Below are 23,329 nucleotides of genomic sequence, written 5' to 3'. Positions count from 1 at the left end.
ATTACTACAAAGGCTCATAAAATCCTAAGTGGCAGCAGAAAAAAAAATGTAAGAGAACGCTCCAGAAATAACCTTAGAGCTGCTAACAGAATCTTCTTGTTACGTCCTTTATTTGAACTTTCATCTACAGCTAATCCCTTAGGAACCCTAGACACCTGTCGTATATTAGCAGGATTTCACCTGACGTTCTTCATGCTCAAAGTTCGGAAAGCAACGTACAGGCCAAGATGACATCATCTCAGTCTCATTTTACTATTTTAATGAAACTCTTGCTAATTTCTGGTGTGAGCTTTCTGGCTTTTTTTAAATGTCAGCGGAATTGTGTACGATGTGCAAGCAGGACGGAGACCCAGCATAACCGCTCTTGGCACCTTTTTGCAGCCCACTATGCCCCATGTTTATCAGTTCATGAAGCAGGATGGGCATTAAAGTCAGAGTGTCATGTCTTAGATCAGCAGGGTAAGATACCCACTCTCAATATCGTGGCTGCATTTGGTCTATTGTTGGACAAATGGAGCGAGTGATTGTGATATGAAACTTGCCTTGTACAACAGTTTATTACACACCTAGTTCTTCAGAGCTGTAACTGTTACTGCGTCTGTCAATATATTACAAATGGCAGTACATTTTGGAGCCTTAGTTCAACAGATAGGTGCACCAATCCAGCACGACAAGGAATGATATATCTACCGACTCACACCTGTAATTTGATGCATGACAAGTTCCTAATCTCATCCGAGACATTCATGAGAGGGAGAAAGTGCTTCAATGAAGCAAGATGCTTTCCTACAAGGAGAAAGGGAAAGCTAGAGAATAGGCCCCTGCAGACTGCTCTCAGCGGACATATATTGCGAAGAACTAGTCAGAATGTCCCCAACTACATAATTGGCTGTGGTATAACATGTGACGTGGAAATGGGCCTAATTAGAGAAAGGTGCCAGAAACCAACTGGAGAGAGAAAATAGTTAGTATCTCCGAAAATGTTGCTGTGTGTTTTGGAATTGTGTCGTAATGCATAGCGATAGTAGCTGAAGGTACAGTAATTGGCTGAAAAATATTATTTTCTGTTTTTGTCTCTGTTTTTCTAACCTTTCATGATAAATATGATACATCTTAATACACAAAAATGGTGCTGTGATCCTCCCAACTATCAATTTTTTTAGCTCACCAATTTTCTCCACTCCTGTTCTTTCTTGGAGATTTTTGATTTCCAATTGTTATGATTCAGGTGTGCTCCAGGTACTTTTTCTTTTTCTCGTGTCCAGTGCAAAGCACTGCTCCCACAGGCAAGCCCACACTTACTATGAACTAAAACATGACCTTCTGCATTAAGTAATCTTGGAAATAGCCTGTCCAGGGTGAACATTAAACCCCTCATGCTACTGCTATTGTATGAGCACTCTCTGATTACTTTGATAGATCAGGAACCCCAGCCGATTTTTATTTTTTTCTCCTAATCCCTGGGGCATTTGTAATTGTAATGGCCCTACCAATGCTCTGATTGAGATCAGCTAAATCATCATGGATCGAGGGTTAGACCTGGGACCATCGTACCTTGTACAGCTCAGCTACTCACTGGATAAACTCCCTGAGCCATCGGAAGACCCCCCTCTCTTTCTCACTGTGACATAAACAAATGCAGTTGGATTACTCTAAATGACCTATTGGGTTTTTTTTCCTTGAATAATTCCTCTTATTTTATATTGTGTTGAAAATGATTGTTGTCTACATAGAGTAAAATCTTGTTTCTTGACTGAAGGTACCTTTATGCACTTGGACAGAAGGTTTGGAAGAGGTGGAAGAAGCGATACTTTGTCCTGGTTCAGGTTAGTGAGTGACTTTTTCAGGTTAATTCATCATTCCTTCTAAGTTTGCCATGGGTTTGCAGATATCTTTGACTTTGTGAATATGGAGAAGGGGAGTAGTGGATTGAGTTTTTTCCCACCACATTCATGAGCAACAGAGTAATTTCAGCACAGCCATTGGTGAGAAGGGATTTAGACCTGAAACCTCAACCGACTTGTCGGATTCTGTCTGATCTGCTGACTGTCTCCCGCGTTTTCTGTTTTTGGCCATTGGTGACCCGGGCTCAAAGGAAGCACAGGTTGGAGAACAGGCACTACAGTGCTGTAACTGTATCGCTGACCCACTCTCTTAGGCTTCCTGCCAGAAGTGTGGTTCTGCTGAATTTACTCTAACATCTCGAAGAGTGATCATTCTGTGCCTTTCAAGATCATGATAAACAGTAAATGCTGTCCTGAGGGAGTAGGAAATGTTTATTAAAAAGGAGGGTCTGGATTCAAAGATTCTTACAACTTTTTAACCACTGCAGTTGTAAATTTAGAAGAACGGAGTAGACTGGAGCATTAAAGCTGCTTTTATGGAGTACGAGTGCATTACACCTTCGTACATAAACTCCGCCAGTCAGATGATCTAACCCAAGAAGGTGTTCTTGCACATAATAATTATTCCAGTACTGAGCCTTAAAGCATTCCATCTAATTTTGCAAATAAGTAAATAGTCCTGTATTTATGTGTTGTTATATATGAATGTGGGATCTGGTGTAATATGTCCTTGTGGTTAAATCTGCCTTGCCTGTTGTTTCAGGTTAGCCAGTATACGTTTGCTATGTGTAGTTACAGAGAAAAGAAGTCTGAGCCCCAGGAATTAATGCAACTGGAAGGATATACAGTGGACTACACAGAGCCACAGCCAGGTATTGCTGTCAGAGGGGAAGAAACGAATGACTACTTTGTGCTTGCGAATCAGAATGTTTTAATGGGATGGAAGGGGGATGGAATACACTGTGGACTTGGCTTTCAACAAGTGTGTTTCTTGGTGTAGGAGGCATGTGGATTACAGTCAGGCTATGCAGTTTCTGTGGTAAAGTGCAAATATGCTATTTTCAGCAGCTTTACACTTTTTGTTTGCTGCTGCTGTTTTTGGATCTGTTCAAACACGCACATTACAATAAAGAAATGCAAATAGCACATCTTGTGATGCTTCAAGTCAAATGTGTCCTTTTGTTTTCAATTGTACCAACTAGGGAAGGAAAAAGACAGTTGCAAAAGTGGGACTAATTGGATAGTTCTTTCAAAGAGCCAGCACAAGCTCAATGGGCCGAATAGCCTCCTTCTGTGCTGTATGATTCTATGAAAAGTAGAGTTGGGTCAGGCTTTATCCATCAAACCTTTCCTTTAATAAAAGCCTTTCTGGGTGATATAGTATTAAAGGAGCTGTCCTTCCAAGAGTACATTACTAAGGGTCTTAGCAACTCTATACCACTAATGGTGGAAAAAAGCGAGTCAAAGTTTACCTACTCACCAAGCAAAAACAGAAATTTCAATGAATCAAATTCAATTAGCACAGGTAAACTTAAGGCATCGCACTATCACAGTCTTTACAAAGTGGAGAAGCAATTATAAAACACTAATGGAATATGAGGTTATATAGTCAGAGCAGTAGAATACATATTTACAGTGGTTATGCCAAGGGTTCACAACGCACTAGTCAGACTGAAGTACTATGTTCAGATTTGGTCAGTGTGCACAAAATGTACTTGAATTAGAAAGGGTACAAGAAAGGACAACAAAACAGATCCCAGATACAATTGGATGAATGTTGAGGAAAGATTAGAAAAATTTAAGCTTTCCAGCCACGAAAGCCAGTCGGGAAGAGTTGATTCTTTAAGCAAGAAGTGAGCATGTAAAAGGAAGCTATAACTTGATCCTGGTAATTTAATTACAGGTCTAGATGGTGGCCGGGCATTCTTCAATGCAGTTAAAGAAGGTGACACAGTAGTGTATGCGAGTGATGACGAACAGGATCGAGTGCTGTGGGTTCAAGCTATGTACAGAGCTACAGGCCAGTCCTACAAGCCTGTCCCTCCGTCCCAGGTCCAGAAGCTGAATGCCAAGGGAGGAAGTGCACAGCTGCCAGATGTGCCTATCTCTCAGTTCTGTGAGTATGCCAGAAACAATTTAATTTGAATTCTAATTTGGATAGAAGTGGCGCTGTGTCACTGTTTTCCAGTCATACAATCCTTACTGTCCAAATGGCATTGGAAAATAAGACTCCTGTAGTCTTTTCAATAGTGCCATGTTTCAAGTGTTAAGGTTTCCACGTTTAGTCATCATGGCTGTAATCATTGCTATTGGAAGCGATTTAAGCTGTTCCTGATTCAGCAGTGGGTAAAAGGATAGGTATGAGGGTGGGAGGGCAATGGAAGTGGTTTGCACACGCCCTGAATGAGGACCTAAAGGAAAGGCAACCTCGATGGATAAAAGTTTCTTTTTCTCAGTCTTTTTTGTCCGAAGCTGTTATCGTAACACAACCCTTCTGAACAGCATGATAGTTCACTGCATACTTCAGGCTGCACTTTATCCTGTTGTGAAATATTGGAGTTAAGAGATGAAGTTTTGTGAACCTGTATTCATAAAGGGGTATTGTCACTCAGTGAATGTTTCTTTCTTTGTGTTTGCAGACAAAACAGTATGTTAAGATAAAATTGTCTTGTCACTTTGTGTAGCAATATCATAAATATAAGATTTTCTGAGTTTTTATTTATTTTTAGCAAAGTCGTAAATGTGTGGATTATAAGCTCATTAAGATATCGTCAGATATATTTGCCATTCACTAAGGTGCAGGTGTGAAACAAGCAGGACCAGCATATCTGGCTCAGATCCATATAGCCAGAACTGTACCACTTAAATTGATGGTGGCCATGTTGCCATCTTGCATCCCATCCTGTGTGTTAGTCAGTGATCATCAGCAAGGTTGTCTTACAGTGCTTTTATATATGAAGCTCTTTTAGATGTGAGTGTGCCAATACTATTGGTCGTAAATTGCAGCTTGAATTTGTTCCCTGCTGGAGTATGAGCATGCATGATAAATCGCAAAAGAGCGTTTGTGTGAGGGTTTGGCTTGGGCTAGCAGTACATGTCGAACAGGCTGACGTAACATTTTGCAGCATGCATACTTGGGCCATCTACCTAGTAAATTGTACTGTTGGAAAGTCTTATCTTGGAAGTCTCCTTAAGATGTGCCATTATCTTTTGCACCTATGGTTTAAGTGTTTGGAGGAGAGGGCAGGGCTTCCAGGAAGGGGCCTGGACTATCCAGGCTTTTTGTATCAACTGTGATTTTGTTTAACTTGTACCCAGCAAAATCATGAGGTAATCCCAGGGCGCACATACCGTTGGTACAGTACCCATTACTTTGTATTTTATATATTTTGTAGCGACAGGTCTTGATCACAGAACTATGGCTCACTATTTTTCACACTTCTGATATAGGTTTGCTTCCGATTTTCCCATTTTAAATTCCTCCTCCCGTGTAATGGTAAATCTCTGGACTATATGGACACAGGATCTACATGTCTATAGTATGCTTTTGTTTCAGAAATCTGTTTTGTAGGTAATAGAATTTGCTTAGGCAAGTATTGTCTAATTAGCATTGTTAAATAGTATCCCTACTGGCGCATTAAATATACCATTCAAGTTCATAAGAGGACATTTCTTGAATTATTAAAGAAAAAATGGAGGAGCTTTCATCAATACACCTAGTATTCCCTTTGTTCAAACATTTCCCTTTTGCGCAGGTGAAGAAATATCAAAACCAGTTTCCTGCCAGTGTTATAACCTCGATAAAGTTCTCAGCCATACCACACACCAGGAAAAAAATCCACAGCAGCTAATCTATCTGCTCATCCTTCAGAGAACATATAAGCTTCTATCCATTAGTGCCTTGTGGCCTACATACCAGGTTCAGTGTCTGGGAAACAGAATTGGCATCTACCAGTTGATATCGAGCTCAAGAAAGCTCTTGCTCATCATATCAGTCAGCACAGCAAACATCACGGGTACCTTTGGTACCTTTGATCATTGTGATCTCAGTACTGTGAGCATGAAGAGAAATGGACTGCAGGGTCTTATCCAGGGAGTGGCGGGAGAGGTTGCTGCAGAGTCATCCATGAAGTGGCAATTTCACTTGGAGGGAAGACAAGAATGGGTCGTTTGAAAAATAGAATAATTCACACTGGTGCAGTAGGGAGGTTCTCTAATGATATGATTTCCTCTGGCCAGTACTTGTATCAAAGTCATGAATTTATAATTTTGCTGCAAAGCACAAAGAGGAAATCTCTCACTGTTGTTTGGAAGTGTAGAGGCAGCTTTAGGATGCGCCTCAGCCTGATCTTGTATGGCACATTACGGCACTTCTTGATATTGACTGGAGGCTAAATGAAAAATAAACTTCCATTTACCAACATCTGATAATCACCAAAATCACCACAAAACGAAACTTTGAGTTTAAAAAAAAACTTTGCTGACAGATCAGAGGTAGTTCTGTTGCTTTCTGCTTCTGAATGTTTGCATGTTCCTCATGTCTTGTACAATGTTGACAATGATGCAAAGAAGCAAGGGGTTAGATTTTTCCTACATGCGGTTTCTGGACGGGGGGTTGGCAGAGTGCGCCAGCCAGCTGCCCAAATAGTGCCTACAGAGGCCCAATCCATTTTGAGGGCCAGGCCCCATTAACGTAGAGCCAGTGAGCTGCGGGCAGAAAATGAGCATCCCAAGACTGCCTGCCAGCTCCTAGCTGCCACAATATTGGGCAGCCTCCTGACCCCACAAAAATAAATAAGGACTTACCTATGGGCTCCTCTTCAGCTGGACTGCCAGCTGTTACTGGGTGGAATGTGTACGGCGCACCTGCCATCCAGTTGAGCCCTAAAATGGCATGGTGGTCCAGTTGACATCATGGGACACCGATTTAAATACCTAAATTAGCTGTGCAATTACTTCAGGCTGCCCCCTGGGCTGCCTATTCCAAGGACCCTGACAAAATGGCGATGGCCACAGCAACGGCAAGATTGGGGCAGTAAAGTTCTTCCCCGCGAATTTCAGGCACTATCGCTCGGGTTCTGCTGGGTAGGAGGCCACAATATCTCCCCCAAAATGTGCTAAGCTGTACTGTCTTAAAGGCCTTATGTTTACTTATTTCTGTCTAGTGCAGTGTTTCGGTAAATAAATATACTGTGTTCATTCTTTTTAATGTATCTATGTTTCACCCTCTCCATTTCTAGGATCTTGCACCACCTGTCAGTATGTTTGTGCATCAGTCAAGTTTGAAATTTAATTTTGGTCCAACAACTTACCATGGAATTGAATCTTCATTCAGTTAATGAGCTAGTTAATTGTGTATTACTATATAGTAAACTCTCCTAAAAATGATGCAATCTCCGGTCTTAATGGGTTTTCTATTCCTGTGCAATAATGTCACACCAAAGGCATCCTTCGAATTCCATATTTTCAGCCAGGACAGATCTAAACCCAGAATGCATTTGGCTGTTTGAATTGTTGAAACCGTCGTGGCAGCATTTTTCTATGTGATACGTTTGAAATATCCAGGCCCAGTGTGTGTGTATGTGGAGTATTTTATCTCACCTGTCATCATTGGCTCAGTGACGAGCTCAATAATTGTTTTTGTGTTTCTTTTTCTGTCTGTCGGTGTTTACAGGGGCAGTGCTACTCAGTAGGGGAGTGTCGGGCAGGATTCATTTCTGGACCAGCCCAGCAAACATTCTGTTGCATCGCTGCCTTGTCGTACACTGTGACAAGTTTGTTTTGGGCGATATTGTATCTGTGTCGTTTGTGCATTTTAATCTTAGTTTTGTCTTAAAACAATAAAAAATAATGATTTTATGGTGCCAGACGTGATCAGCAACTGGATGCCATAACATCTGGCTCTTCATTGTAGCCGCCTCTGTCCAAGGACATGTTAAAGTGCTCTGCCAAACACTTCAACCTGACACCGAAGACCTTTAATCGGTTGCATCAGTTCTGTTTGATCGGCACAGCCCTACATCTGTGTCCTTTCTACTGTCGATTTGTTTCACCTCAATATGCTTTATTCTCCTTGCTTTGCTAACATGTAGCCGGAGCCAAGGGTAAGTGCTAGGCGTACGCTGCCAACTGTCTCTCTTGAGTGGGCTGTGTGAGCTGTCATTATAGGCTCGTGCTAACATCTTGCTTTACCACTGTCTGCTAAACACTGCATGTGGCAGAGTCCGCTCCTTCACGTGTCTGCGTGCCGTGGCCCTCTGCCTTGTCACATTTGTGCTTTTAACTTGCTCATGCAGAAAGCTTGTTTGCAACCGAAACCCTTGTGGCTTTTGCTTTGGCCGTCAGTGCAGATCCTAATGGAGAGATACTGAATTTACTCATGATCTATAAAGAACGGTGGCAGTATTAATGTGTCGGTTGGAGAGCCTTGTTTAGCGTAGTGTTTTCATTGCTGTGCAATTTTTTGGGAAATATTCAAATTCCTATTGTTATAGATGCAGCCAGTTCCAATTTAAACAAACCTAGAAGGAGTGAGCATTCCAGGAATATTAATGGAAAATTTATTACTTTAATTTCTTTAAATATGAAGGAAATATACAATTGTGCTTATGAGTGAATTAAGACCAAACCATCAGGTAGGCTGCATCTTAATATATTAATTCAAATACACCAGATAAAGGGATCTGACATGACTGGAGGAGAAGGACCCAGCACTGATATACCTTCTAATGTGCAATAATTGTACAGGGATCGATGAAGATGATCCCAACTGAAGTTTGCTCAGTAAGTTCATAACTTCTGAAAGAAGAGAGTGTGAAATACATGGGATGGGGGAATGGGAGTAGAAGGATCCCTGAAATAATGAGGGCTTTTTCCCAATAAGTTTATACGTGTCTTGGAATATTGGTAAGTCTGATGGATCAGATTACTGCCAACATAGCTCCATGAGGAATGATGCAGGTCTCAGAATCCATTCTTGTCCAGAAATGCCTTCGAAGGGTAGTCAGAGGTTCAGGAAGGTATCCTGAATTTGTCCACCATTTTCTGTATTCCAAGAACGGAGTGAAGGGAATACATGACTCTCTTGGATTGGGCTGATTTTCTGGAGCATCTAGCTGGAGTATTGTATCCAATTCTGGGCACCACACTTTAGGAAGGATGCCAAGGCCTTGGAATGGGTGCAGAGGAGATTTACTAGAATGGTACCAGGGACGAGGGACTTCAGTTATGTGGAGGGACTGGAGATGCTGGGATTTTTCTCCTTAGAGCAGAGAAGGCTACTTGAAGATTTAATAGAGGTTTTCAAAATTATGAAGGGTTTTGATAGAGCAGATAGGAAGAAACTGTTTCCACTGCAGGAGGGTTGCTAACCAGAGGACAGAGATTTAAGATAATTGGCAAAAAAACCAGGGGGAGCTGAGGAGAATTTTTTTTACGAAGCGTGTTATTATGGTCTGGAATACACAGATTCAGTAGTAGCTTTCAAAAGGGAATTGGATATATACTTGAAAAGGAGAAATTTGCGGGGCCATGGGGAAAGAGCAGGGGAGTGGAACTAATTGGATAGCTCTTTCAAAAAGCCTGCACAGGCACGATGGGCCGAATGGCCTCCTTCAGTGCTGTACGATTCTATGATCTGGATCTAGTCAAATAGTGTTGGCAACACTATCTGATGTCACTTGATCAGCAGTTTCACCCATTTAACGTAACGTACATCCACCGCATCCAATTGATGGCAGTTCTCGTCTGTACCCCGAGTTATAGGTGAAAGCTTGAACTCCATATTTAGACTTTCCACTGATTTCCATTGACCCTCGATGTGGCCTCATGGCTGATGATTAAAGTCCAACTTTCTTTTTCCCCCATCCAGTTTCAGCAAGTGTTCAATTAATTTTGAGCAGTTAAAGTGACGTGTTTATAACACAAGTGAATAGATTAGCTTTTGCAAAGGTGACAACAGTGGGTATTAATTTGCTGTATTAAGTGTGTATTGTGCGTAGGAATTGCCAAACTATGTGCTTAACCCTTTAACTGGCACAAACCTGTATTTAGAGGTGAGAAAAATGCCTCCTGCACAGATTTCGCACGTCGCTCTGCTTGGCCTGCTATCTCTTGTCTTTGTTCAGTCGCTGAAATTTGACACCTTAGTTATTCATATATTAATATAAGACTCAAAGGAAGCAGGGCAGAGGCTCTGGTGAGTCAGATGTAACCCAATATTAATTTAATCCCCTGAACCTCGGTAATTAAGGAGAGAGAAAGAAAAATAAACCCAGCCCTTTTGTAAAATGCTGGGATATTTGATAAGTCAAGGTAACATCCCAGTTTGTTCTCGTGGGCCCCACTTGTTCTTTAGCAGAATTATAGAGTCCACTGTTGAAATCGAGGGGAATTGCTACAGGGACGTCTCACTAAAACCACGGGATAAATTTTGAGTTAGCTTCTCAGTGCAACACCGAGCTTCATTGACGGGAGAGCAGATTGGCAATCAGATGCGGAGGTCAGTTTACCCGATTTGCAGGCCTCCTGATTTTTCGGCCTTTAAAATCAATAAAGGGAAAATTGGGGAGAGCTGCAAACTGTCATAGCTGACCTCCCAATCATTTGTCCGATTTACCCTCCAGTTGAGTGAGTCTCTTGCTGGGAGCGCTAACTCATAAAATGCACCCCCTTTATCTGCAAGTCCCAGCTAGTTTCATCAATTGAAAACAATTAGGATTAAGTTTGCCTCCACTTTAGTTTATAATTCACAAACAACTGTCCCACATTTCATTGAAGCCATCTTAGGGATTAGAAATCCTCGGGTCGCTAGGTGCAGTGATGTCGTAATTACATTTGTGAAGACTACTGACAAAATCGTAAACTTTCTTTTAGGAATGGGATCACTTCTTCACTAGAAATCCTAAACAGAGGAAATCATCACAAACGTATTTACTATGTCATTGCACACAACCAGCAGAGGATCTCTTACCCCAGGGACTTTCCATCCTTCTGTTTGGACGGGGGAGAATCTGCTGGTGCCCGTACAATGCCGCCTTTTTTTTTCTTTTTCAGCCCCCTGTGACTTAAGCCCCCTTACAGGATTTGGCCAGTGAAGGCTGGGAAAACAGCAGCAACAAGGAAGGTGGCCCCATATTAAGGAGAAGGCCAACCAGGAGCAATTATTTTAAAATTTCCGCCTCGTTCCCCTTCCGGGCTCCCATTAGCTTTCCTTGAAGGACCCATTCCAAATGGACACTTAGTGTTCAAGCGCTCCAGTCACATTCTGAGATGAATTTTGTGCACAGGCTCCCAGTCTGCTCGGCTCTGTGCTTGATAGACCTCAGGCCTCCATTCCTTATGTGTGAGGTTTAACAGCAAGGGGTCAATATTGTACTGGCAGGCAAACGCTGCAACCCTACAGGTACCTGTCACCACCACATTATCAGCCCCTCTATGTTGAAACTCTTACTAGAATTACAGCTATTTGGGTGAGGTGCTGGAAGGTAACTGACATCTGTTGAACCTTATCCCAGCAAGAAGTCAACACATTCATGGAGGGAGGAGGGAGTAAGAGGAGTAGAAAAAAACATCTGTGCAATAGGTAACCCTGATGTCATTGGTGTGTTTAGTTTCAGAATTAAAACCAAATGGGTGCAAATATCAAGTCAGAACTTGTTACAATCTTATGGGGACCAGCAAAGGAACTCTTCTGATCAGGTTCATCTGATCAAAGTTTGATCTCCCTCCTAATGTCTCAGTCAGGGCCAAAATTAAAGATGCCCCCAGTTTGTACCAATGACTAACAATGCAATGAATCCATAATTCAGTGGAAACTCCAAGGTGGGAGTTTATTGCAGAGTCCTTTGGTGCTCCGTGAAGACTTGCTAATTCTGAAATGTTCCCTGGACATGATGTGCTGGGAATGCTGTGGGGTTCGGGGTTGGGCTTTTGGGGGCCAGCAGCTTGTGAAGGGCTGCTGGTGCCTGTACAATGCCACCTTTTTTTTCTTCAGCCCCTTGCGACTTAATTCCCCTTGGAGGATTTTGCCAGTGAAGGCTGGAAAAACAGCAGCAACAAGGAAAATAGCCCTATGTTAAGGAAAGGGCCAACCAGGAGCAATTATTAAAACACTTCTGCCTCTTCCCCCTCCCTGGCTCTAATTAGCCTTTCTTGAAAGACCCATTCCAAATAGACACTTAGGGTTCAGGCGTTCCAGTCACGTTCCGAGGAGAATTTTGTGCACACTACAGACTGAGTTGGGCAGCTTGGTTACTTCACGTGTGTCCTTTTTTTGTTTGTTTGTTTAAATCACCAAACCTGCTGGTCCTAAGATAGATACAGAGTATAACTAGTACTGCTTGTGTTTTCACAGACTCATGGTCATACCTGAAATCCTATTAAGCTCTGCTGTTAATGCCGTCAGGAGCTGTTACATGCTACATCCGCCTTTGAAAGATCTGTCACATAGATTTGACTCTTGCTTTGACGCTGCAAAGCTGAGTAGGATGGATCATTTTGTCAGTCCTTTCAAACACGTGACACTGTGGATCCTTCAGATTGTATTACACATGTCCTCCATCCTCCCTTATTGCTGAATGTTGGACTTGACATGGATCAATATGATCTGGGGCTAAATTTCTAAAAGTGACTGAATATGTTAACATCACATCTACAGATCAATAATAAGTTTTATCATGAAATTCACTGTTACTGGGTTTTATCTATAAGCTTTTGTCTCCATTTCTGAAGAATATTTTTGTCAAGCAGTTCAGTGCACTTGCATTAAACAATTATCTTGGAATCCAAACTCGCCAAAGCTGCACAAATACATTAAGGATTATACATTTTAAGTAATGAACATAAATTGACCTACTTTGGAATTAAAGGAAGAAGGACTCAAGTCAGCATTGAAAGAAAGAAAAATCAATTTGAAGCTGATCATAAATTGCCTTATGGTACGATAGACCCAATAAGAGATGAGATTCTTGGAAATAGCTGGCCCCTTTTAAGCAGCAGTGGAATGCTTTTCCCTCTCTGTGAATTGGTTGACAGATAAAACACATCTGAATTGTGGACAAATAGGTGATGCCAATCAGAACAATTACTGTGATTCGCTTTTTTGATAAACCCGCAGGGGCTGAAGACGCCCGAAAATGTATCTTCAAAAGACACAAAATCAATGGAAATGCGCGAATGGACAGTCACTCTGGGCAGCTGTAGGTCAAAGGGACACTGTTGATGGGAAATCCTGATTATAAACCAAAGGCAATTCAAAGGATCTTAGACAAACTAAAAAAAAATATTATTTTGGAAATTAACTTAATAAATGGGCAATAGATGGCCTGAGCTTATTATTTCCTGGTCATCAGCTATGAATGGTACTCTTGACAGGGTTTGTGGCTTAGAGAAGTTACAGAGTTAGGCAGTGCTGGAGAGATTAAAAAGAAATCATATCGTCTGGAGAAGTACTTTCAATTAAAAAAATCCCCTTTTTAAAAAAAATAAAATTACTAACTGTTAGATTGTTACCTGCACCCCAATCCCAATTCCCATCCCCATCCCCATCTACTGAAGCAGACTCAGATTAGTTAAAGGTTTTTGGTGATGAGTGCCTGAAAGAGATTTGCATCCATTTTATTCTTCAGTGCCAATCCAGAGCTGCAATTAAGTTCCTAAACCACTCCCAGAGTAACTGAGCAACAGCAGACCCTCTAACCAACGTGAACACCACATCGACGAAGGTGGGGACTGACGTTACTTGTCACGTTGCTGCAGCATCTCCTGGCTGTTCGCAATGGAAACGAGGTTCAGTGTTGCACGTGATAGGCATTTTGTGCTTAATGGAGACCAGGTTCCATGAGTAATTACTCCCTCAATAGACCATGTGGCAGAGGGGAAGTGACTTTTATAGCCTCAACATCACAAAGGTGCATTTTCCCAGAAACCGTTGCATTCGAGTCATCCATCCAGTTTATATTAGGTTTTGTGTGCTTGCAGCAATAGTTAAAGAAAAGTATAAATCACTGCCGTGCATGTGACATCACCTGTGCTGCTCCTCTTTAGATGTAAATACAAAAAAAGGCCCCCCCTTTATAAAGTAAACAACAGCTTTGAGCATTCCAGATAAAGATTCTGCTTGTGAAAAGATTTTTTTTTTAAATCAGTGCCTGCATTTGAATCTGGATTTAAAACAAACATGCCACATACTGAATACCATTTTGCCATTACTTCTGCAGATGCAGATCGAGCTCAGAAGCATGGAATGGATGAGTTCATCGCTGCCGATCCATGCAAGTTTGACCATTCGGCCCTGTTTGAAGTGCTTCAAAGGAAAACATTAGAGCACAGGCTGAACGATTCATATTCCTGTCTGGTGAGTAACCTGCTGAGAGAAGGTGGTTGGGACAAAATGATTCATCCCACCAGGCTTGTCCTTTTAAAAACCTCCCACCAGGATTAAGGATTCTCACCAATTGGTTTCAGACTTGAAAATTATACACTTGAAGGCAATTACTGCGTCACTGAATGGGGAAGAGAATCGAGCAAAGACATGATGTACTAGCTAGACAAGGTCCTGCATAAGGACAGAAAGCTTTTAATGAACACACAAAGTGCAGACACTGGCTTTGCAAATATTTGTACAGGTGTTTTAAGACACAACCCTTGATCAGCAGATGCCCTATGTCTACATCTGCTATAACCCTTTAGTCAGAGACTTCAAAAGGGTGACAAATGTTATGTGGTACCATCCCTGTAGTTGCTGCAGGATATAACATGCATTTACTTACCATTGAGGAATTTTGTTAACGTGAGGAAGTCTCCTCGGATCATGGCAGCTGGTAGAAGTCTGGTTGCTTTTTGGTGTCACTCATCTCTTCTGGTGAAATAGCCATTTTCTAGGAGACTGTAAACATTGTCCAAATTTTCACTGAGTTCTAAAACACACTATCTCCCCCCACCCCTATCATCATGACTGCTCACTGACAGCAAATACTTCGTCTGCAACCTTGTTTAAAAAAACAACTTTTTAACTGGTCCCAAAAGTTCCATTTTCTTGTAATTCAGTTTGTTTATTATGGATAGCAGCGAAATGCTCAGCATACCTGTGAATATAAAATGAATCAATTTTCAATCGGTAAAACCACATGGATGATAATCACAAAATAATTAAACACGCGGAGAATGTCAGCAATCAGTTTTTAACTGCTCAATGAGATAGCTCATTTTGATTTGTCTAATATTGTTCATTTGAAGTATGTATTAAGTCCAAGTTTTCTTTAAGTTATAGCACTCTATAATTTAGAATATCCAACAGTATAAACAGGATCTACTAAATGGAGACATGAGGAAAAGGCTCACCAGAGGGACCATAAACCTCTATCATTTAGTATGTCCTATTGACGCTGGGGGAATGGGCAGATTGTCCCCTCTGATTGTGCTCCCTGGGTCTGAGGCAGAGGCATCTTTCAGTAATCTGTATCTTCTAGTGTTACTGTATTTAGCACTTTTTAAGTCTCTGATTTCTTGTCACTGTGAAGATGTTCAGAGGTTGCAGTGCCTCTTTCTCTGAGGCCTCAGAGGTTCTACTTTATCTTGTAACAAGCAAATCTGCTCACATTTCTGAATGCACATTAATAGCGATAGCAAATTCTGTGTCCTCATAATACTGCTCTTGCTCAGCATTTCTTGTATCTGCACCATCAACAGTTCAGTGTTAAAAATACAGTCATCTTGGAATAATTTTTAAAGTAATGCAATGTTTCTACTTGCAGTGCTTCAAATCATAGACATTAAATTTTGGTTTTCTTACAATCCATAATGTAGTTTTTACACTGTTAAACGTGGCTCATTAATTTCATAAATTATTTGCTATAGGTTAACAGTTTTGCCACACAGTGACATCAGTATAAGTCATTGGGTACCGCTCAGCCACTTGCCAAAGCATAACGTGGGGTGCCATTATACTGCAGACTCCAGTCATGAGCTATATAGTGTTATGTGTAGCCAGCAGACCCGTGTTAAGCTGCTGGCTATGAATCTCACAGCAGCAGAGTTGCACTGCATAGCCACGCTTGTTTTAATGTAATTAGAGAAACATTTACAAAGTTCCAGGTATGCCAACTGGAAAGGCTACCTGAGCACCTTTAAAACATGACTGTGCACCATGCTGGAGTTACAATGACCCCTGTTTGAAACCCAAGTTATGTGAGACTTTCTATTAGAGATGGTCTCACATCTCCTGGCTTCATGTTCTTAAGACTTGGATTGCCTCCTGACTCCTGAGAAGCACAGATAGCCATTCATGCATCAATGTGCATCCAAAACTGCTTTGCATGTATGTAAAAGTGATAATATAAAGGCATTGTAATACGTGTGTAATTTATATTTAAATGGCATGAACACGGTAAGGGTAAATGAATGGATTGAAAATTGTCATGACTCAGTCATGCAGCTGAATTCTTAAAATGCATAAAACACCAGGAGCCCTCGATGAAAATTTACCATGTAGTTGATTTCTTTGGAATAGCATATTTTGTGCAATTTGTGAAATAGAATGGTGATGGACAACCAGGCAACTAATTGGAGGAGAAGGGTCCAGAAGTGCTTACAAGCATCTTCAGCCAAAATTGCTGAGTAAACAATCCTACTCGGCCCCTTTTCAAGGTCCTCACCATCAGAGATACCAGTTTGGTTCACTGTTAAGAAGTGGCTGAAAGGACTGAACACAGCAAAGGGTATGGGACCTGACATCATTCCAGCTATAGTGCTGAAGACCAATGCACCAGGGCTAGCCGCTCCCCTAGCCAAGCTGCTCCAGCGCAGCTATGCCACTGGCATCTGCTTGATAATGTGGAAGATTGGCCAGGTATTTCCTATTGACAAAAAACAGGATAAATCAAACCCAGCGAATTACCCCATCAGTAAAGTGATGGGAGGAGTCATCAATAATGCCATTGAGCTACCCAACTCACCAATAACCTTATCACCAAAACTCAGTTCGAGTTCCACCAGATCAACATGGCTCCAGATTTCATCATAGTCTTGATCCAGACATGGACACAAGACCTGAATACCAAAGGAGAGGTGAGAGTAGCTTCCCTCGACATCGAGGCAACATTCAACCAAGTGTGGCATCAACAGTACTGATGAAACTGAGGTTAATGGTGGTTAAAGGACAAACCTTTCAGTGGCTGGAATCATACTTGATGCAAAGGAAGATGGCTGTGGTTGTTACAGGCCAATCATTGCAGCTCCAGGACATAACTGCAGGAGCTTCTCAGACAGGCTTCCTTGTCCCAACCATCTTCAGCTGCTTCATCAGTGACCTTTCCTCCATCATAAGGTCAGGAGTAGGACAGTTTGTAGACTATTCCATAGTGTTCAGCACCATTCATAACTCCTTTGACAAGTGGCAGATAATATTTGTGCCAAATAAGTGCCAGGTAACGGCCATCTCGAACAAGAGAAAGCCGAGCCATCTCCCCTTGACCTTCAATGGCATCACCATCGCCGATTCACCCACTATCAACATTTTGCGGGTTACCGTTGACCAAGAACTAAAGTGGACCAGCCATATCAACACCATGGCTACAAGAACGAGATAGAGGCTGGGTTTTCTGCGATGAGCAGCTACCTCTCAACTCTAAGTGTGATGGGATACTCACCACTTGCCTGGATGGGTGCAGCCACCACACTGAAGAAACTCAATGCATCCAAAACAAAGCATCGTGCATTGTGACTGCAGTATGTACTACCTACAGGATGAACTGTAACAACTCACCTCACTTAGTTCAAGAGCACCCCAACTCTGCAACCTTTACCATAGAGAAGGGCAAGAGCAGCAGTGTCATGGGAACACCATCACCTCCAAATTCCCCTCCAAGTCATACATCATCCTCACTTTATGTATATCACCATCATTATCATCTCTAGGCCAAAATCCCAGAACTCCCGACTGAACACTATCATGACAACACCAATCAGCACAAAGACTAGCTGTTCAAGAAAGGCCAACTGCAACCTTCTCAGGCAGCGAGAGTTAGGCAATAAAAGAGTGCACTGTCAGCGAAGCTCATATCCCTTGAAAAAATATATTAAAAAAGTAGCTATTCTTTGTGTGTAATATTTAGTTAGGTTCAGTAGTATAAATATTAGGGCCTACTGAAGGGGAGACTCATCTAACGGTCGTACATGTGGAGAAATTGCAAGCGCACTGCCGCCAATGTGCGGTACATTCATTTTAACAGCCAGAAAGTCATGGGCAGCACATCCGCAGTCCCCCAGTTGGTACATCTGGGGGAGGAGAATAGGGGAATGTCCTGTCTGTAGCACACCTCCAGAAAATCAGCCCCATGGGTATCCAATGGGGTTGTGTTTGTGTACAGTATATAAATTCTTGAAATGGTTACAGGAGGCAGGTAAAAGGAATACACATTCCAATATTTCATTAACACACTAACATGCCCTTCAACAAACTGATTGATTAGAAAGTATTTTCAAACACAGCAAAGAGGAGGTCTCACGTGCAGTCTTCAGAAGGTTAGTGTTGAGGTTGAGTCTCATTATAGCTGCAGCCTGTTCTTGTTTTTTCACACTTTTATTTGTTTATATCAGGAATAATCATCACTTCTTAGAAATTCAGAACAAAATGTTTGTATAACTATCCTTTCATTCAATTTTGTACATATTTTAAATGTAAAGAAATAATTCTGTAAATTGTTGCTTTTAGTTTGCTATGCTGTAAAAATAATAAAGTTATGCATCTCATACATAAAAGTGACATGGTGTTGTTTTGAATGCCAATCCAGTCAGAAAAGTATTAACACATCAGGAATTTATAGCCAGTATAATTCAGGTAATGGATGTAGACAGAAAAAGGGTCTGGAATTTCAGCCTCTACTCACAAAAGAGAAGCATTCATTTATCAGGTATGGACTTAAGTGGAGGGGACTGTATAGTTTTCCAGAACTAAAGCAAAAATGGCCATGACTTAACTCTGGGAAGCACAGTAGTGCATTGTCCGGTTAGCCACTGGAAGGCCCTCGGGCAGGTGATAGTGAGTTAGCAGAAAGCAATTGTCACTTTTCAGAAAGCGCTTATCTTCTCAACAATGGAACCACAGGAGAGGAAATCTTTTCTTTTTCCCCCCATGTTGGGATTCACATTCTTGTCATCGTTAAAGTACTAATGTTACAATCCCCGTTTACATGGCAGAGAGAGTTGAGAGCCACTCGGTCAGAAATAACTTGTTACACCTCAATTCCCAATGCATTCATATGGTAAGAGCTCAGTTGGAATCTGGAGAATTGGGCCCCTTTACACTTTGTGCAATTTATTGCAATAGTCATTGGACCCAAATTTGCACATGTTTCCTGCCCGATTTTCACCTGTTGGAAAATTGTTGCAGAGGCCTGAGGCTATCAGGTACTAATGCAGTCAACGTGTGTGATTGCCTGGTTGTGCTAGTTATTGCATAATTGAAAGAAAGACTTGCATTTATATAGCACCTTTCAGAATCTCAGAATGTTCCAAAGTGCTTGCTGCCAATTTGCACACAGCAAGGTCCCACAACCAACAATGAGATAATGACCACATAATCTGTTTTAGTGATGTAGATTGATGGATAAATATTGGCCAGGACATTAGGGAAAACTTCCCTGCTGTTCTTCGAATAGTGGCGGTGGGATCTTTTACGTCCACCTGAGAGGGCAGACGGGGTCTCGGTTTAACGTGTTATCAGAAAGACTGCACCTCCAACAGTGCAGCGCTCCCTCAGTACTGCACTGGGACGTCGGCCTAGATTTTGTGCTCCAGTCTCAGTTTCCAGTCTGGAAACAAAGCCAGAATTGAAGGCAGACAATGACGGTGAGGATGCAGATCTCAAAATACCAGTGCAACCAGGCTGACTGATGCATCAGGTGTTCATCTAAGCTACATATGGCTCAGTAATTGAACTGCCCCTTTGAGGAATCCTTCTGTCTGCATATACCAAACCACCACGCCAATGCTGTCCTCTGGACTGGCTCAATGATCATTCTTTGCTGTTCTGGTACATTATTCTGCAAAAACACAAAAGACCTTCTCAGCATAAAATGCACATTGATGCAGCCAATTTGTTTTCTACTTTGTGTAATGTGTCAGTGATGTCGGTGTGTTTTCCCATAGTAGTTCCCCATAGTACTGGTGGATTGTGTTCAATGCTTAGCCTATTATTTATAAGTAATTTGCCTGAGGAAGGAGTACATGGGTTTCAGGGTTTCAGCCAGTTAATATTTTGGTAACCCAATATCTCCATGGACTATTTCTTACAATGGCCATGCAACTGATTCAGCCACATCTGGTGCTGTACCTGGCAGGTTCTGCCTGCCCTCTGACACATCAACGATCACTTGAGTAAGGACTACCCTGAGTGAGCTGATGTGTCATCGCCCAGGTGACAAATCTAGGAATGGCCCTGCTGGGCACTCCCTAACCAAGGGTTGCTGAGGCCAATTGTAGATCCCCTGCCACCACTTTGGCTAAGATCAGCTAACTCAGTACTCATCAAGGACTTAACCTGAGATCTTACTGGTTTGTATGACTTGGCTAAATAGAGCCATTGGAGAATGTAATACTAATTTAATCCATTATGGATCTTACTGCCTTGCAATCACTTCTGAGGATGCATTGTTGCTCTGTAAGTCATATAATATGTATATTTTATAAGGTGGTGCATTCCATTTTTGGCCTGTTTGTCTCTAGTGCCAATCATCGATGAAGACAGTGTTATTAACGTACAATGTTGATCCTACTATCATTACATATTTGTTGCACATTTATCAGGAATTCACTCTTGACTGATTTCTATAAAATTCTGTTTGTGTCATATCCCAGACTTTCCACAGTTTGCTAAGTGGGGAAATTTGGATTCTACCTGGCTTTATGAACAGTTGAGCAGGATTATAAGAACATAAGAAATGGGAGCAGGAGTAGGCCATACGGCCCCTCAAGCTTGCTCCGCTATTCAATAACATCATGGTCTATCTTTGACCTCAACTCCACTTTCCCGCCCGATCCCCATTTCCTTTGATTCCATTAGGGTCCAAAAATCTATCGATCTCGGTCTTGAATATACTCAATGACTGAGCATCCACAGCCCTCTGGGGTAGAGAATTCCAAATATTCACAACCCTCTGAGTGAAGAAATTCCTCCTCATCTCAGTCCTAAATGTGTGACCTCTTATCCTGAGACTAAGTCCCCTCGTTCTAGACTCTCCAGCCAGGGAAAACATCCTCTCAGCATCTACCGTGTCAAGCCCTTTCAGACTCTTATACGTTTCAATGAGAGCACCTCATTCTTCTAAACTCCAGAGATTATAGGCCCATTCTACTAATCTTTCCTCATAGGACAACCCTCTCATCCTAGGAATCAATCTAGTGAATCTTCATTGTGCAATTTCTAAGGCAAATATATCCTTCCTTAGGTAGAGATCAAAACTGTATAGTACTCCAGATGTGTCTCGCTGAAGCCCAGTACAATTGCAGCAAGACTTCCTTACTCTTGTACTCCAACCCCCTAGCAATAAAGGCCAAATACCATTTGCCTTCCTAATTGCTTGCTGTACCTTCATGTTAACTTTCTGTGTTTTGTGTACAAGGACACCCAAATCCCTCTGAACATCATCATTTAAAAAATATTCCGTTTTTCTATTTTTCCTACCAAAGTGAATAACCTCATATTTCCCCACATTATACTCCATCTGCCACCTTCTTGCCCACTATCTAAACCCGTCTATATCCCTTTGCAGACTCTTTGTGTCCTCCTCACAACTTACTTTCCCACTTAGCTTTGTATTGTCAGCAAATTTGGATACATTACACTTGGTCCCTTCATCTAAGTCATTAATCTAGATTGTAAATAGCTGAGGTCCCTGTGGCACCCCACTAGTTACAACCTGCCAACCCGAAAATGACCCATTTATCCCTACTCTCTGTTTTCTGTCCGCTAACCAATCCTCAATCCATGCTAATATATTACCCCCAATCCCATGAGCCCTAATTTTGTGTAACAACCTCTTGTGTGGCACCTTATCAAATGCCTTTTGAAAATCCAAATATCCAGTGGTTCCGCCTTATCTACCCTGCTAGTTCCACCCTCAAAAAAACACTAATAGATTTGTCAAACACAATTTCCCTTTCACTCAGCCCAATCATATTATGATTTTCTAAGTGCCCTGTTACTATTTCCTTGATAATAGATTCTAGCATTTTTCCTACTACTGATGTCAGGCTAACAAGCCTATAGTTCCCTGTTTTCTCTCTTCCTTCTTTCTTGAATAGCAGGGTTACATTTGCTACCTTCCAATCAATGGGGACCATTCTAGAATCTAGGGAATTCTGGAAGATTAAAGCCAATGCATCCACTATCTCTGCAGCCACCTCTTTTAAAACCCTAGGATGTAGGCCATCAGGTCAAATGGTTTGTCGGCTTTCAGTCCCATTAATTTTTCTAATACTTTTTCTTTACTAATCTTAATTACTTTAAGTTCCTCCCTCTCATTAGACTCTTGGTTCCCCACTATTTGTGATAAGCTTTTTGTGTCTTCTACTGTGAAGACAGATACAAAATATTTGTTTAACGTCTCTGCCATTTCCTTATTCCCCATTATAATTTCTGCACTAATGTTATTAAATGTTATTAAATTTTAATGAAATATCTTTCACTGAACTGCATGATATTTTCATTTATATATTTACAAGTAAACATTACAAACACATTGTTCTTTTGGTTAATTTATTGGAGTCTCTCATACAGTTTCTTTGCATTTTGTGACAGTTTTAGGTACATCAATTAGAAGTAAGGCAGCTGTGGCTCAGTGGGTAGCACTCTTGCCTATGAGTCAGAAGGCTCTTGGTTCAAGTCCCACTCCAGAGACTTGAGCTGCTAATGCTGGCTGATACTCCAGTGCAGTACTGAGGGAGTGCTATGCTGTTTTTTGGATGAGATGTTAAACTGAGGCCCAGTCTACCCTCTCAGGTGGATGTAAAAGATCTCATGGCACTATTTGAAGAAGAGCAAGGGAGTTCTCCCCAGTGCCCTAGCCAATATTTGTCCCTCAACCAACATCACTGAAAACAGATTATCTGGTCATTATCTGGTCATTATCACATTGCTGTTTGTGGGACCTTGCAGTGCGCAAATTGGCTGCTGCGTTTCCTACATTACAACAGTGACTACACTTCAAAGTACTTCATTGGTTGTAAAGCACTTTGGGACGTCCTGAAGTCATGAAAGGCGCTATCTAAATGCAAGTCTTTCATTCTTTCTTTCGAACTGCAGACTCAGGTTTTGCCCACAACTAGGACCTGCTGTGACTTTCCAAACATAGCTCCTCAGTGGATGGGTGTCCTGTGGTTTACATATAATTACATATAATCTACAGCACAGGAACAGGCCCTTCAGCCCAACTGGTCCATGTCGGTGTTTATGATCCACACGAGCCTCCTCCCACCCCTCTTCATCT

At 41.7% G+C, this 23,329-nt stretch overlaps 1 protein-coding gene across 3 annotated transcripts in view; it reads left to right on the top strand.

Annotated features, from left to right (window-relative positions):
* Positions 1-23,329, top strand: part of cadps2 (Ca++-dependent secretion activator 2) — a 603,629-nt gene that overhangs the window by 396,459 nt on the left and 183,841 nt on the right. For all 3 annotated transcript variants that reach the window (XM_067999803.1, XM_067999802.1, XM_067999801.1), the window contains exons 9-12: positions 1,760-1,826; positions 2,608-2,716; positions 3,748-3,960; positions 14,063-14,199. In XM_067999803.1, the coding sequence (XP_067855904.1) occupies positions 1,760-1,826; positions 2,608-2,716; positions 3,748-3,960; positions 14,063-14,199 (526 nt within the window). The remainder of the gene's footprint in view (positions 1-1,759; positions 1,827-2,607; positions 2,717-3,747; positions 3,961-14,062; positions 14,200-23,329) is intronic.

Source organism: Heptranchias perlo, chromosome 18 (genome assembly GCF_035084215.1).
Source record: "Heptranchias perlo isolate sHepPer1 chromosome 18, sHepPer1.hap1, whole genome shotgun sequence".
In the NCBI taxonomy this organism is placed as follows: Eukaryota; Metazoa; Chordata; class Chondrichthyes; order Hexanchiformes; family Hexanchidae; genus Heptranchias; species Heptranchias perlo.
Note: the sequence above shows the minus strand (reverse complement) of the source record. Positions and strands in the feature narration are given on the sequence as shown.